The sequence below is a fragment of the Spermophilus citellus genome, assembly GCF_964194105.1.
Source record: "Spermophilus citellus genome assembly, chromosome: 2".
Classification (NCBI taxonomy): Eukaryota; Metazoa; Chordata; class Mammalia; order Rodentia; family Sciuridae; genus Spermophilus; species Spermophilus citellus.
In genome coordinates, this window is record NC_138183.1 from 168,689,235 (window position 1) to 168,707,268 (window position 18,034).

At 36.7% G+C, this 18,034-nt stretch overlaps 1 protein-coding gene across 5 annotated transcripts in view; it reads right to left on the bottom strand.

Annotated features, from left to right (window-relative positions):
- ARHGAP42 (Rho GTPase activating protein 42) overlaps nucleotides 1–18,034 on the bottom strand; it is a 264,319-nt gene that overhangs the window by 69,473 nt on the left and 176,812 nt on the right. For all 5 annotated transcript variants that reach the window (XR_014020505.1, XM_081281041.1, XM_081281039.1 and 2 more), the window contains exon 5: nucleotides 1,401–1,502. Coding sequence is in view for 4 of the 5 variants with exons in the window: in XM_081281041.1 (XP_081137167.1) it covers nucleotides 1,401–1,502 (102 nt within the window). In the remaining variant the exon portion in view is untranslated. The remainder of the gene's footprint in view (nucleotides 1–1,400; nucleotides 1,503–18,034) is intronic.

Below are 18,034 nucleotides of genomic sequence, written 5' to 3' on the forward strand. Positions count from 1 at the left end.
GCAAGTTTTTAAATGACACCTGGCCACTGTCCTTAGTATGGCAGATGCCAGGTACTGGTGACAATTAAGGAGCCTCTGTCCACTGCCTTAATATAATCTCTTTCTAAGGTTTATGCTAATGATGTATAAATAGAAATATAAGCACTTAAACATTTGGAACATGTAAATGAAATTTTAAATAACAATAAGCAGTACCAAACCCTTGTAAAATTAAATGTCCAAGAAATTTAAAACAGAATCTATTTTAATGACAGATTGTCTTTCATTTCACTTTTGTCGCAAAACCTTTCCATAAGCACACAACCATATACTGAATTATGCTTTTTAAACAGCATGTTTTAATAATAGAAGGCATAGGTTAAAATTATGTGTAAACATTAAGCAAAACCAAACCTCTCAATCAATATTAACCAGCTATAAATGAAGAAATGGGGTGGGTGCTCTCAATGAGAACTTATTAAGCGTGACTTTTGGCTAAATTTGAAGGTATGGGAATTAAGTAAAAGAGTAAGGAAAGCAGAGGTCTGGGTTGAATTTGAAAGATAGTTCAGGAAGGGAGGAGGCTCTCCTGGGAGAAGGACCTGGAAGATACATATAGAAGATGTACCACTGGGATAGCTAGAAGTACAGTACCCAGATTCCCTATGAAGTTCTGGATGGTAGCAGTGAGCCCCCAGTAAGCCAACTTCACAACCCCAGCTCCCTCCACAGGACATGTCTGAAAGAACCTCAGGGTGGGGCTTCAGGATTTTGCTGCTCTAATGACAAGGCAGATTTTCTGACATGTCCTATCACTGAAAATGAAACCGTACTATTCCTTAGTGAAAGGACTACTCTTGACTTTACTAAATTACTATTAGTTTTCAGCCATGAAAAGATACTACCAATGGGAGGAACAAAATGTAACATATTTCAGACAAAGGGAAGAAATAGCTGCTAGCAGGTATATTTGTTAGTAAAATATTCCCGTTCATTTGTTTTTAAGGAAAATTGATGTAAAATAATTGAGATTTTAAAACAAATGGTTATATAATGTTTTCCTTGAATTCAGAAGCAAAGCTTTAAAAGCAATGTGACAGATATTTTAAATTTAATGTAAAGGCAATAACATGAACTTGACAGGTCCTTTCTCCTTAAAATATGTCCAACAAAAAGAAAGGGGAAACATCTTGTTTCAATTTTTCTTATTGTTTCGAGAAATACTAATCTCACTTGAAACCACTAATATTAAATGTCATAATGTATCTAAAGTAGCTGTCCATAGTAAGCTCAATCAAGTTAGCTAGTGTTATTGTTGTTTTATTAAAAGGTAGATTTTAAGGTACTTCTAACTTTGAAATTTTTGACTTTATAGGACATAATGTTAATGTCCTTTTCTCATTTCAATTGGAAAAGCTTACCTCTTGCAAATGAGATTCCTTTTTCTTTGCTGACAAATTCAAATGCTTGTCAAGAATAGAATAGTATTTTTCACTCTCCTTGTCAAACTTCTTCTTTCCATCCTAGGGAATAACAATGACAACAAAAGAGATTCAAATTAGAGCATCAAAAAGCCTTCATTTTCACCATTCCCAGCAAGTGTCCAATAAAATCATTTAATAACAATTTAGTGAGTTACAATTGTATGCAAATCCTTAATCCAGTAGAGAAGTAAGAAGGATATGAAGCATATCTTTTGAGTATGCATTCAGTTCTCTAATCAGCTTTCCAGCTTTGGGGAAGAAATATATGTACAAACATGAAAAGCTGCACCTCTGTGGGCACAGGAACTGATGTGGATAAGTGTAGCCTGACTACAGCAGACCCCTGGGGAAGTCCTGCAACCAACACCCCAAAAGATACTCTGATCTAGTAAGTCTGGGATGTGACTTAAAAAAAAAATCCTCTTAATCTTTGGTGATACAGAGGAGTTAACAGATAACCAATATACAGAACTACTTTCATTGGCTCTTTTCATAGCATAATATTAGTTTTCAGCCATGAAAAGATACCCAATTTTCAAACAACTTATTCTTAACAAGGAGAAAAACAGATTTTTAAAATTCTGGTAGCTTTAAATAATTAAGTAAGAAATTCAAAGTCAAATCAAGATAATTAACAACATCTTGAATCACATACTCTGAATATAACTAATATCTGACTTTTACTTATTCCTAAAATCTCAGGGTTGTTTTTTTTGTGGGGGGCGGGGTAGGGGGTGTCAAACTGGGGGAAGATGTACCTGTAAAAAGGCAGGTCTTCTATGGAGGAAGGGAATAACTTTACCTATTAACTTAAGGCATGCTTTCACAGAAATACAAATGTAGGGAAATACTGAAGGGAACAGAACATATCTGGGAATGTAATCTTCTCCGATTATAAACATTGTACCCACCAGGTAAGTCTTTTCCACTCATGAGTCCATATTAAACAAACATTATAACTACACTCATGAGTTTCACTGGCTAAAGAAGTATAATTCCTTCCTTTTATTTCAGTGTCTCTGGAACTGCAATCTCTGTATCACCTGAATCTGAGTCAAGTGTCTGCTTTTATAAAACACAGATTTCTACCTTCCTTCAGGAATCACTGTCTTTTAGAAAACAAATTATATGATGGTTATGCACAGTGCTTTGTTTCTTTACATGCTTGAATTCCTAGAAGGGTTATTTTAAAATGACAGATGGATGAATGAAGGGAGGGAAGGATGGAAAAAAAAGAGGGAGGTAGAAAGGAAGACCTTTAACTTAGGGGGTCTTCCCCACTATTCTGAAGTTATCAGATCCAGATTGATCTCTTAATGCTATTTTCACCCACTGGCATTCTGAACTTTCTTCTCAATCATATCTCCAGGAACACATCAAGATCTATTTCCACATGTGGAACTGTAGCAGGTGAGCTGGTAGAATTGAGTTGAATAAGAGTAGTAAGTACAGTTTTGCTCTAAAAGTTGTGAGTTCTAGGCTATTTAAGAAGCATAATGTCAGTACTCTGAATCTTGTTTGTATATTGAAGCATTACATCTATAAAAAAAACAAGGGAAATGTAAAAATGCTCAGGGATTTTTATTACCTAAGGAGAAAAGGGTAGTCTCACAAAGAGAAACACAGCTGGTCCTGCTGGCACACACCTGTAATCCCAGCGACTGTGGAGGCTGAGGCAGGAGGATTGCAGGTTTGAAACCAACCTCAGCAGCTTAGTGAGACCCTTAACAACTTAGTAGGACCCTGTCTCAAAAGTAAAAAATAAAAAGGGATGGGAATGTAGCTCAGTGATAAAATGTCTTTCCATCCAAAAAAGATGTTTTAAGGAACTTACATAGCAAAATATGAAGTAGCAAACCCTACTCCCTGCAAAAAAAAAAAAAAAAAAAAAAAAAAGAACAGAAGCCCAAGCATTTGGATGGGAAGACACATACTCTGCTGCTGAAGCAGACTCCCCCGTGAACATTTCATCTTTTGCTCAGTGGATATTCCTCTTTAATCTGATATTTTGTGTCTACAATTGACTTGTCCAACCTTCCTTTCCAGAGGTTTCTCTGACTAACTCCTTTTGAGCTCCCTATTCATGCTCCCCACCCCCACTAAAAGCCACTCACTCCCTGTGATATCAATGCTCATTTCTTCCACTTTCCACATACTCAAATTATAGCTACTTTTAGCTTCCAGTTCAAACAGACCTCATTCACAAGTCCCTTCTATTAATTCTCCCCCTTTTGAATGCTCAAATATCTTTATAAATGGATCTTTTATGGTGTCCATGTTCTACATTGTAGGAGGGATTTTCTTGTAGATAGCCCAGGCACCTCAAACTGAATATCTAATAAGTGCTCAATAAATATTTAATGAGCAAGTGGAATTCTTTCTCTAATTCTATTTGCTCAACAAACTGTTACCCATGGTACAGAGGACAAACAGCCCAACTTAGACCCAATGGCACTTCTTTGGGGAACCAGCTGCATTTCACTTCAGCAGAGTGACTCACTTTCATCTGACAATAGGCACTCACAATTTCTCACTGGGCAAAGAAGTAGAAACTGGTTTCAGAAGAGGGCACAGCTGTACTGACGACACTTGCATCTCTGTTTTCAGTTAGAGTTTGGTGAAATTTTTGGAAATGCTAATTCAGCACCAATACATTAGCATTTCTGGCAATACAAAAATCATTCCTAGAACCATTTCCTGGCCTCTTATTCAAACCTTGGCCCTTCACACAACCAGACTAGCAAAAGAGAACTACTCAAAGCTTCCAGTGATGTGGACAACAAAAACCCACTCAATTGGAGCATAAAATTAAAAAGTGAGATGAAAGGCCAGACCACACAAAGGACAACTGTAATCTAGGGAGGCATGCTATAGAAAACAAAAGGCACTTCTCCCTGCATCTCTCACCACCCTCAAAGACCAGGATTTAGTCTCACATAAGCCAAGTCTTATTTGGACTTAGTAGCAGAACCCTGTACAGCTACCTCTTCTCTCTATTGTTACTTGTTTTAGATATCAAACTAAGACTTTTCTGACACCAGTAGTGTTCAAGGAAACGAAAAATAACCCATGAATATTTACTTCATGCTCTGCATGATCACTGTCTTCTTATTGCTCTGGCAAGATTTAAAAGGATGGGGAGGAGTACATATTATCCTGGTGTGATCTTGTGAAATCCACAGTAAATGCATTTGAAGTAGGTAACCACTTGAAATCATAGTAAATTAATAAACTTGATGAAAAGAGAAAGGAAATAAAGTAGCAAGGGATACTCTAAGACATGCAAACATGTATAAAGTAGTACTGTTTCTAGTTACATGTCTATGTAGATACACAAAGACATTGAGACAGAGGGCAACTACTGTATAATATAGTTCTAAAATGGTAAATTAATCCCCAAACCTAATTGTATCCAGTTAAAAGTAAGTTACAGCTGGGTCTATGATCAGTTGGTTTCCGAAATACACTGCAGTTACCCTGAGCACAGTGATCATACTATCCCTTAAGCACTGTGGTCATGCTACACCGTTATTTCATACTCTGCATTGAAGAATGGGAGGAAAACATTACAGCACAAACCACAACTAGCAACTGCAGTATGAGAATTGCTGCTGTCAACAAAAAAGTCAAATATTTATAAAATTTTAGGTACAGAATGTGTGTGTGTGTGTGTGTGTGTGTGTGTGTGTGTGTTAAAATACACATGATTATTAAAACAAGACTAACCCAATGCCTTCCACTGACCACAAGAGGGTACCAAAGATGAAGAACAGACTCTACCACAATGTTTAGATAATTCAAATAGAAATCCTTAAAATGTTTTCTAATCACAATTTTTTCATTGTTTTTTAGTATAAAATACTACTACATCATGTACAACCACAGAATGGGATTCTAATTAGAATAAGTTATACACCATGCATGTATATAATGTCAAAATACACTCTACTGTCATGTATATCTACATGACAAAATAGTATAAAATAAAACAAATTAAGGAAAAAGATTACTATAAAGCTGTATTTTAAGTACCAGTACTAGTAACTTTTATCTTAATGTTAAATTATTTTAAAAACAAGGAAGTAAATAAATGTTTTCTATATTTCTTTATAAAAATAGAACATACATTCAGGATTTATTCATCATATTTACAGGAAGGCAACAATGCCATAATTGCCACTCAGATATTGTGAATTTCCCCATGCAACTAATAATGCCATTATGTTGGTACAACAATGATCTACATAAGCATTATTTATGTATTTTGAAAAATCAACTTAATATATAACACTAGAAACAGTGGTATGAAAAATAATAATAAATACCAATAGGTAAATTTCTACTTCATAAACATAGGAAATTCTAATAAATTAGCACTAGACACTAAAATAAAAGAAAGAATAAGAGGAAGCCCCAACAACCACCCCAGAGTAGATTTCTCCCTCTTCTGAGTCTGGGATCTATTCCCTTCTTAGAAGGACAGCCTAGTGTGGCATCAACATCTCTCATTCCCGGAAGTTCCAGCTTTCAGGATGTTCCAACCACAAGCTGCTTAAGTAACCTGCAGCCAAAGAGATTTTCAGAAGTCCCACTGGTTGAGAATCTCAGTGTAACTTAAACAGTAATGTCCTTCCTTTGGGTTATTACACTCAATGGTTCCTGGTCTTCCCAGCCTATTCTATATCAACTCCCTATCCACAATCTGCTGCAAAACAGTCAGTCATCTTAAAGAGCTTCTTCTTAGGTACTTGTGCCATCACAGTCTATCACATCTCCCTTTTCCCAATCACTTCACAACCAGGTGATTAGATTCTCAGGAATCAAAAGATTCCTATTTGTATAAGGCATGACTACAAAGTGGATAGAATAATATGCAAACAGATAACAAGGGCATATCTAGGTAGAAAGAGACAATACAAAGAACAGGATAACCTGTTTGTTGTGTACCAAATTGTATAACATATGAAGGGTTGCTCAAAGCCATTGGTAACTGGAGAGAAACAAACAAAAATCAATGAGCTATTCGTGTTTTATTTATTAGATGCTGCCAAGAGTTAGAAGGCTGATTAAAGCCATATGCTGAGCACATGTGGAGATACCTTGTGTTCTACTGGTGAACTGTGCAGAGGTGCAACACTCCTAGAGAGAAATGTTGCACTACCATGCAGCAGATATGGGTGTCCTAAGAGTCAACTTCTGAGAGTACATCTCCAAAAGATGATCCCAGAATGTCCAAAAGAAAAGATGAATGCAGGTGCTGATGAAGGCATTGCCTTTGGGCCATAAGGGCAGCTGGGGTGCTCATTAGTAGAAACATAAAAAGTATTAGATGTAAACCACAGAGTTAGAGGGAAATATTAGATGTGAATGGATCTTAAAACAGTTCTGGGTAGAAAAATTTAATACAAAAAAATTAGCATATAACACAACATCATTTATGTAAATTAAATGTAAGTAAATAAAACAGGGCTGTTAATTTAAAAAGAAAATCAGATTTTAAAAGATGAGTAAGGAAATAAATAGGACATCCATGTGAGTAATAAATTACTGAAAGAAAGTATAGGGAAGCAATTACTAAAATACAATACAGGAAAGTTCTAGAACTGATTTTTTAAAAAGTTTCCATATTAAACTGGATAATTATGTATACTAAACAATGAATGAGAAGATACCAAGAAGACATACCACCATAAAATATTAGGAAACCACGGAAAAAAAATGAAAACCTAAAAGCAACCAAAAACAGAGCTTACATAAAAACCATTAGAAATCAGAATGACAATGGATACTCATTTGCTTTGCAAGAAGCTATAAATCAAAGAATTATGTGCCTTCAAGTTTTTGAGTGAAAACTAATTCCAACCTACATTTCTATACCCAGCTGATACAGAATTGAAACTGAGGGTAGACTAAAAATATTTATAAAAGTGAAAGGTCTCAAAACTTTTACTGTCCCTGTACAATTTCTCAGGAAGATACTGAAGGAGGTACTGAGAGAATAAACCAAAAAGTGAGATATGATATCTGGGGAAAGGGGAGCTCAAAGAGGCAAAGGGAACTCAGAACTTCCAGGAAAGCATACGGACAAGGAAAGCTTTGAATCTTAAAAGAGCCTGTTAAGATTAAAGCTCTGGGAGGAACATCTCTAAAAAAATAAATAAAATAAAATAGATCTGATGTGTTTAGACATATTAAGATGTTCTGTGATTTTATCTGGGTATTCGGAAAAAGAAAATGAAGCAAAATTTGGGTATTAGGCAATTATTAAGTTTAGGAAAAACAAAAACATGCAAAACAATGTAATCATAGACATTATTATGGCTTATCTATGAACTAATGTGAACAGTGAACACTACGAGCAAAGTAGTCTGTGTATGAAGGAAAGTTATGTATGAAGTAGGGGTGGTTACTGTACTATAAAAGGATGCTAAATCTTCATCTGTCATAGTAGAAAGCTAATTTCATAATGTTAAAATTGAAGAAAAAAAGAAGTAGGAAAGTAAATATAGTATTTAGGAAAATGGAGATAAATGTGAAATGGTAGCTAAAAGAATTTTGAGTGTTTGCCTGGTGGGAGTTGGGGGAGAAGCAGGATTCTGGAATAGAGATGAAGTAAAAAGCTATTGAGATTAGAATTTATGTACCTTCACATTTTACTAAGTTTTTAAAAAAACTCTTGTGTTTCTTTGGTAATTAAATTCTTTGAAATTAAATTATATTTAATAAGTGAGAGAAGAAAAGGAGAAATAATTAAAGGAGATGGGACACACAAAAATTGGAAAGTTTGTAAAAATGGATTAAAATTAGAGTGGAGAGAAGAAAATGTTTTCTAGGGGTATGCTGACATCTTGCTCACAGTAGTTTTTTACCAATTCATCCATTAATTTGAATCTGTTAACAACATTGACACTCTTGGATGACCAAGATTAAAAGAGTAAAGAAGAAACTTTCTTAAAGTGGTTGGAAAATAGTTTGCTTACCAGTTACCCATACAGAAATCCTAAATGGTGTGCATAATTAATCCTCATTTTATAAGCATGAAAATATAATCCAAGATATAATCTGAACAAAATCACTGAGGCTGGAAGGGGCAGAGTGGATAATGAACATCAAGCCCATCTGGTTCATAAACTCCTTCTCTTTGCACACTAAAATGCAGCTTGAGGAAGTAGCAAATTAGCTACGGAACTTTGTTTCCTTTAAGAGGAAAAAGTGGGGTGAGTATGGGGTGGTGGGGAGAGAAAGAAAGAAATGGAACAAAAAGAGGAGAAGAAACAGAAAAAGGAAATAAAAGGAAGAGAGAGGTTGAAAGAATTCGAAGAGACAAAGGAAGGGAAAACTGGAAGCACAGGAGGTGTTGGAATGCTGGAATGCTACGCTGGCATTGGGGAGAATATGCTGTTGATGGATATGATGGCACAGGATTCTCAGTCCTTTTGGTCTGTGTGGGTCTGGAATCAGGAAGGTGGACATGATGTTTGGAGTGACTATAATTGGAGCAGACCAACCAAGACATTATGAATGACCCTAAGGTTACATAACTCCTCGTTCCAGACAGGATATTTGGAATATTACCCCTGGGGAATGGAATTAGGACATTTCCTAATTAAAGTTACCCAAACATTTTTCCATACTGAACATTTCAATGTCTTTGCTCTTCTGGAATGACAGAGGACTTAGCAGAAACACTGTGGAACAATAAGATACTATGACAAAGACTACTTAAGAGTACTCAGAACAAGCACTGTGACTGAAAATGACCGATGTAGTTTTTTTCTACTTCCTACAGTAAAAGCAATAGCAAGTAGATATTCACCTTAGGACAGTACACTAGGTAAACAATAAGAAAGCAACTCCATCAGTTCCCCCATTAACTGACCAATAATTGTCTGTGGATCAGGAACTGTCCTGCACTTCACAATACCACCTGCTCCCCAACACTTGGAGAGAGCCCAGAGTTGACAGTTTGGTACTCCAGAAAAAGTCCAGGTGATAACAGTAGCTAAGATGCTGTTAAGCCTCTCTGTACAAGAGCAGCTGCAATTTCCATGACTGCAGGCACAGTGCGGGTGTGGTTGGAGCCAGGCCCTGAGCATGTGAGAGATACAAGGAGTCTGTCCTAGGCCTGGGTTCCCCTCTCAGCAAGACCCAAAGGCCAGGGAAGGAGACCCATACCAATACATACATTCCTAAAATCTTTATTGAATATGTTATAGTCATAATTTTACAATCAGGAAAATGAGGCATATGATTTGCAGGTATATAATCACAACCTTATTCTTGAGTCACCTTTTTATATTTTCCTATCATGGGTATTTCTGAAATATCACATTTATAGGTAGAAAGAAATAATGTATTATCATGAATCTCATCCTAAAAAGTGGAAAGAGGTTCATGGAAACCCCAAATCAACAAAAATAGTGCCACTATTTAAATCTTTAAAGGAAATCTCTCTCTCTCTCTCTCTCTCTCTCTCTCTCTCTCTCTCTCTCTCTCTCTCACACACACACACACACACACACACACACACACACCACTAATCCCCATAGGTTGAAATGTCTTGGTTACTGGCACATAATAAGCCACATGGGCCAATTCTAGGAACTCTCCATTCCTGAGTATCAGCTCATGGAATCCTTTTCTTTTAAAATAGTTTTATAAAAAAAATCCTTTTTGACAGAGCTCCATCCTTGATCACAATAATAGAACCCCTGAATTACAACACTGCACATAGTTGCCAATAGTAAAGAGTGCATCACCCAGTCTCTTAGCAAAGGGACATGTCCAACTCAACAGGCTTTCATCAGTAAACATGAGGAGAAGAATTGGGGGCAACTTCCAGAAGACTTCCCAGAACATCTGTGCTGCTATGCCATATCCTTCCCCCTCACAGGGGCAGCATGTGGTCTCACCTGTACTGCAGAATGCCCTCTGTGGCCTTCCTCTGACCTCCTTCCTTGACTTTTGACCATAGGATAGACAGATGTGTGTTTGTGTTTTGAAGAGTTATGTCAAAAAGACTGAAGCATAAGACCCCAACCATGAAACTACTTGAGTAAAACATGGAGAATGCTTCAGGCATTGAAACAGGCAAGGATTTTGGGACAAAAACTTCAAAGCACAAGAAACTGAACCAAAAATGGGATTATATCAAATTGAAATCCTTTTGCACAGCAGAGGAAACAATCAGCAGAGTACAGAGACAACATACAGGAGAAAATATCTGCAAACCATACAGTTACAAGGGGTTAATAACCTGACTACAGGAGGAGTTCCAAAAATTTGATAGCCCCCAAACTAAATGCCTTCATTAAAAAATGGGCAATAGAAATAAGGAGAGACTTCTCAAAAAAAGACATAAATGGCCATATGTAATGTAAAATTTTCAACATCACTGATTGTCAGGGAAATGCAGGTCAAAACCTATATGACCTATATAACAACATAGACGGAACTAGGGATCATGATATCTAGTGAGGCACAGAAAGATAAATACAGCATGATCTTGCTCCTATATGGAATCTAAAACATTGATCTCATGGTGGTTGAATTTAGAATGGTGGTTACCAGATGGTATGGAGAATAAGGAGGGGGAGAGAAGGAGACAGGATGGTTACTGTGTACCGGAATGCAGCTGGATGGGAAGAGTAACTTGTAATGTTCTATACCACAGTAGGAAAAACATGGGTGCTGATAGTGAATGGGATATTTCAAGATGTTGAGAAGATTTTGTATGTTTCCAGCAGATAAATGTGTGAGTTGACGATATGCCAATTACCGTGCTTTGATCATTACACATTGTATACATATATTAAAATGTCCTGCTATACCTATACGTGTGTACAATTATTATGTCAATTAAACAAAATATATTTTTAAAAATAAAAACAAAAATACCAAAAATGAAGGCAAAAAAAGTTGCCCTTTTATGTGAGTAATTATTATTACTGTGAGTGTCACTGTAGGTATTTCTACCTAAGGCCTAATTTCTACAACCAGATTGCAAGGCACCCAAAAGTAAAGATATGACAGTGAGAAGCAGAGACATTGATTTTGATTGATTTACCCAGACCAAAAGTTTAGTACTGCTGAGGTTCAGAAATCCCATGAGTCTAACATTACTTTTCACATAAAAAGGCTCAGTGTGTAATTGCTCAATGAATGAAGGAGTGAATTGGAGTGAATTATGTTCAGCCAAGTCTATTAACACTGTCAAAAGGTCACAGCCATCCTCTGGGTTTTATCAATAGTTTTCTAACCCTAGACATTTCACTACCCCAGGGCCTTGGTCCTTTTGCTGTCATACAAGAGAGGGAAGTAATTTGCAGCTTAAACATTCTGCAATTGAGTAGTATAAGAAAGACGTTGAATACTTAAGGTACAGGCATGGTTGTTTCTCCAGCAGTGCTCTGTGCATGCTTTTTCTAGGCACATTTACCCCCCTGAGAAGCATCTCTGCAGGATGGCTACTGTGGTGTGGCCCCACAGAGGAAACCCTGCTGCAAAAAGATAACCTACATCATCAGTTAGGAAGGTGGGGATTCTAAGAATATCTACTCTTATACTTTCAACCAATGCTACCTTAGCTGGCCCTGTATTCTGTTTCATTTGGGGATACTGACACCAGTCATGAAATTCCATTCTCAAACTTGCATGCTAACTAATGACAACAATGAAAAGCTGTAAAGAAGGAAAGAGTAACAGGTTGCTAGCACTGAAAACTTGTCAGTTTGTGGCTGAAAGCAAGAGCTGGGAGGTGGAAGTACTACTACTTAGCTACCTCAAGTCATTAGGTTTAAGCCACAAACTTTAGAACAAATCTTAGTTTCCATTCACGTTAACTGATACTTATATGTGCAGACATCAACTGTTAATGTAGACTTCCATTCACTGCACTATGCAATTTCTGCATTCAGTGAACACTGACGTTCCATTATCACTGCCGCTTTATAATCAAGAAGTTCTGTTACAGCACATAAACATGACCAAAACCCTTGTGAAATGTTGTTCCTGCAGCCCTGAGCCACAATCTGGCCTCCTGGGATTTTACCAAGGTCTTCACTCCAACGGCTCACAGTCTAGACTATGTTTATGATCAAGCCAACCAAGCCAGCACTGGGCACACCTTTCCCTGTAAAACAGAACACTCTGAAGAACTGTTTGGCAGAATAGAAATAGGTGCTTATTTACAACACACAAGTACAAATGACTGAAAATATTCCTTTATTTTCTCTGGAAGACACCATTCTAAGAATCAATCCTCATTCTCAAACAATGCTTACTCCTTTTGTATACTTGCAAGAATACCAAAAGAAAAATAAAGCAGCAGCTATTCAGTAAAATGTGGGCTTAATTCCTAGGCATGGGTTTTTTTTTTTAGGAAACAACTAACAAATGTTTTTAATGATGATTTTAATTCAGGTTTGAGACTTGCAGAAGCTAAGTTATAAAATGTTCAGCAATGAAATGAAGCAGAAATAAAGGTCTGCTTCATTTTTTATATTGCTGGACTTCAGTGATAGTGTTACATTTTACAATGTTAATTACATTGAATAAGGTGGCAATCGGTTCTTTTTTTATTTGTGACTCTATATTTCTCCTCATCTAAGTTCTTATTTATGGCTTTTTGGATGTTCATTGTGGTTAGATAAAAGCAAAATTTTAACCTGACATAACCTATCTGAATATTATTAAAATACTTGAAAATTTATTAAGTAGTTCATTTTAATGCAAAGGCTAAGGGTAGGCATCATCCATTTGTTCTTTCCTCTGCTCTGAAAATTTTTTTCCATATCATGAAGTCTAGTTTCAAACAGACTAGAAACACCTGAATAAAATTAATTTATAATAATGCAAAGCTGAAATTTAAAATACAAAACTCAAAAGCCCTAACTCAATCTCAAAAGGATGCACGCACATACATGCCCCTAAATGTTTCTGTAAGGGGCAATGTTGGTTAAGGGCTGTCATTTCTCATAAGATGATCCCTCAATTCTCCGTGGAAATCATGCTGCTCAAGTACAATACTCCTGGCATTCTGATGAACACATGATGGGCACCAGAATGGAACTCCAAGGTGAAGGAAGTAACTTACAAGTTTGTTTAGCTGCTTGTAAAATTGAATTATGTCACATGGTGACCACCTGTTCTCCATGTCTCAAAAGGAAACAACAGAAGGAAATGGACCAAATGTGAGACATTTGCATTAGTCATAGGGTAGAATTTTTAAACTACTTAGTATACCATATTATTCTAGTAGACATGGGATAATAATAATTAACAAATGTGATCAAGTGAGCCCAGGGTTTTCCTAAGAGCTCAGTTATTCTATATATGGAAAACCAGAAGAGAATATGCTTCTATTTTAAAGTGTAGACAGCACTCAACACCTAATGTATTTGGGAATTATAGCTACTGAATAACAACCTGATATTTTAAGATTTTTCTAGAAGCATCAATAAGGTTTCTTTCATGAATGCAACTTTTTTTTTATTTAGTTACAAGCAGACATATCCCCCCCCCAAAATAGAATACTTGTGAATCAACCTAACAAAAGAGGTGAAAGACTTATACAATGAAAACTACAGAACCCTAAAGAGAGATATAGAAGAAGACCTTAGAAGATGGAAAAATATACCCTGTTCATGGATAGGCAGAACTAACATCATCAAAATGGCGATATTACAAAAAGTTCTCTATAGGTTTAATACAATGCCAATCAAAATCCCAATGGCATTTCTTGTAGAAATAGATAAAACAATCATGAAATTCATATGGAATAATAAGAGACCCAGAATAGCAAAAACAATGCTAAGCAGGAAGTGTGAATCAGGCGGTATAGCGATACCAGACTTCAAACTATACTACAGAGCAATAGTAACAAAAACAGCATGGTACTGGTACCAAAACAGGTGGGTGGACCAATGGTACAGAATAGAGGACACAGTAACCAATCCACAAAACTACAACTATCTTATATTTGATAAAGGGGCTAAAAGCATGCAATGGAGGAAGGATAGCATCTTCAACAAATGGTGCTGGGAAAACTGGAAATCCATTTGCATCAAAATGAAACTGAATCCCTTTCTCTCGCCATGCACAAAAGTTAACTCAAAATGGATCAAGGAGCTTGATATTAAATCAGAGACACGGCGTCTGATAGAAGAAAAAGTTGGCTATGATCTACATACTGTGGGGTCGGGCTCCAAATTCCTCAATAGGACACCCATAGCGCAAGAGTTAACAAATAGAATCAACAAATGGGACTTACTCAAACTAAAAAGTTTTTTCTCAGCAAAAGAAACAATAAGAGAGGTAAACAGGGAGCCTACATCCTGGGAACAAATCTTTACTCCACACACTTCAGATAGAGCCCTAATATCCAGAGTATACAAAGAACTCAAAAAATTAGACAATAAGATAACAAATAACCCAATCAACAAATGGGCCAAGGACCTGAACAGACACTTCTCAGAGGAGGACATACAATCAATCAATAAGTACATGAAAAAATGCTCACCATCGCTAGCAGTCAGAGAAATGCAAATCAAAACCACCCTAAGATACCATCTCACTCCAGTAAGATTGGCAGCCATTATGAAGTCCAACAACAACAAGTGCTGGAGAGGATGTGGGGAAAAGGGTACACTTGTTCATTGTTGGTAGGACTGCAAATTGGTGCAGCCAATTTGGAAAGCAGTATGGAGATTTCTTGGAAAGCTGGGAATAGAACCACCATTTGACCCAGCTATTCCCCTTCTCGGTCTATTCCCTAAAGACCTAATAAGAGCATGCTACAGGGACATTGCTACATCGATGTTCATAGCAGCACAATTCACGATAGCAAGATTGTGGAACCAACCTAGATGCCCTTCAATAGATGAATGGATAAAAAAAAATGTGGCATTTATACACAATGGAGTATTACTCTGCATTAAAAAATGACAAAATCATAGAATTTGGAGGGAAATGGATGGCATTAGAGCAGATTATGCTAAGTGAAGCTAGCCAATCCTTAAAAAACAAATGCCAAATGACTGCTTTGATATAAGTGAAGTAACCAAGGACAGGGTAGGGACGAAGAGCTTGAGAAGACAATTAACATTAAACAGGGATGAGAGGTGGGAGGGAAAGGGAGTGAGAAGGGAAATCGCATGGAAATGGAAGGTGATCCTCAGGGTTTTACAAAATTACATATAAGAGGAAATGAGGGGTAAGAGAAGAATAATACAAGTGGAAGAAATGATTTACAGTAGAGGAGGTAGAGAGAGAAAAGGGGAGGGGAGGGGAGGGGAGGGGGGATAGTAGAGAATAGGATAGACAGCAGAATACATCAGATACTAGAATGGCAATATGTAAATCAATGGAAGTGTAACTGATGTGATACAGCAATCTGTGTACGGTGTAAAAATGGGAGTTCATAACCCACTTGAATCAAACTGTGAAATATGATATATTAAGAACTATGTAATGTTTTGAACGACCAACAATTAAAAAAATACATAACTAGTTCCATTTATATTTATTAGGATGGCTTCTTTTTAATTATACTTTCTAAACACAGGTCTAAAACACCAAATTTTATAGCATGGATTAAAGAAAACAATAGACTATAACTTTTTAGAACATATAATACAACTGATTAATTAGGAAACACAATATAAAAGGAGAATGCCATTCATTCTAATTTGATCCATTAGTCAAAGTACCTTGGTTTTCAGAACAACAGACTTCTGCTAGGACACAGTTATCCTCCTTCATGATACTAATTCTGGATCGGAATGCATAAAGTGAAAGGCTTATCACTCAGGTAGTTAGATTATTGCAACTAGTGTACTCTCTGTCCATACTATGGAGGTCTTTTGTTCAGGACATAGGGGTGTGTGTGTGTGTGTGTGTGTGTGCGTGCACACACACATGCACGTGCACGTGCACGCGCAAAACAACACCAACAATTTGATTTATTCATTCGGTGAATACTAAGAACTCAGAACACTAATGGTACCTGAACAAGATACACTTCCTTTACTGGAGGCTCTCAGACTTGGTGGGAGAAAGAGACAAAATACAATATAAAGACAGTAAAATATATCAGTCAGGTATCAGTGACCAGTTCATGATCAATGAAAATCAGGATGTAGTTCATAACTAAAAATTATTAGACTACTTCTAAATGCAAAAGTCATTTTGCAAGATAAAGTTTGCCACTTTATGACATCTCAGTGCATCCTGATATGTTTTAGACCTTGCATCCTCTACTTTGATTATAGAATTTGAAAATATTTACTGAGAGAGGGACTGGGGATCAGAGCAAGATCCTATCTGGTGTTTTAAGGGTGACTCCTCTGGTAGTAAAATGAAAAATGGATCTGAATTAGAATGTACAAGCAAGAGATCGTTGGGGCCTAAAATGAAGCAATAAAAAAACTAGGAATGAAGATATTCATTCACAGAACCTTTCATGAATCGATGATGCACAGACACATGGGTAATGTTTCTAGTTAGGATAAAACATTTTTATGGTTTGTTACAAACTAAAAGAACCTGTCATTCATTCTGACTCCTCCTTTTCCCTATTCATCCACATTAATTGATCAGTTTATGATTACAGCCTCCAACATGTGTTTTTAAACTTTTGTCTACTTCTATATGCCAACATTACTGAAATAATTTAGTTTTGTTGTCCGCAGAAAGTTTTATGAATACCTACCTGATATTCTTGAAGGTCTTGTTCCTTCTCCCTATTCAATATCCTCACTTTCATTAGACTGATTAAACATGCAGTTCTTATAATTGTATTTCCCTATGTAGATGGTTCTCCAAAGCTGCAGAACCAAGACCAACATTTTAGCCAAGCAAACAAGACCTTCCTTAACCTAGCACTCTCCTATCTCTTTGGTCTCACTCTAATATTTCCAAACTCAAACATCATGTTGTAGTATTCTCATGCTTGAAGCTCTTCCCACATAGCATCACACTTCCGCCTACTTGTACTATGCTCTCTGCTCTGCCTACCGGAGCCTTCTTCCACTGGCTAGTTGCAACTAATTCATTAAGACTCACCTCAGGCATCACCTCTCCTGAGACTGGACATCCACATGTGATCAAGTGCCCTTTTGTCTCCCCATATGCGTATCGACATGACATATACTTTAACTTGGCATTTACCATGGTATCAGCTTTCTCCTCTAGTTCAACCAATAATGGCTGAGCACTTTTGACTTATTTCCTACAACTTAGTGATCTCTGAACCTCCAGATCATTTAAAAAAAAGTCTACTAGCATGTAGAAGGATTAATAAATATTTTCAGACTGATCAATATGAAGACTATATAAAAACATGAGCAACTGGAGGGAGAGGTAGAAGCGAGATAAGAACAGAAAGATATAAGGCAGTTGGTATGGAGCAGACACAGACTTTAGATCTTGATTCTTTTGTGAATAAAAGTCCTGGGAAATATTTGCTTAGAATCCAGGCAAAACCATGTTTTTGGTAATGCTTCTTTTGATGGGGGGGGGGGTAAGAAGACTGTTAGGTCAGTGGTGGTGACTTGGTGGTGACTTAGTGGCAA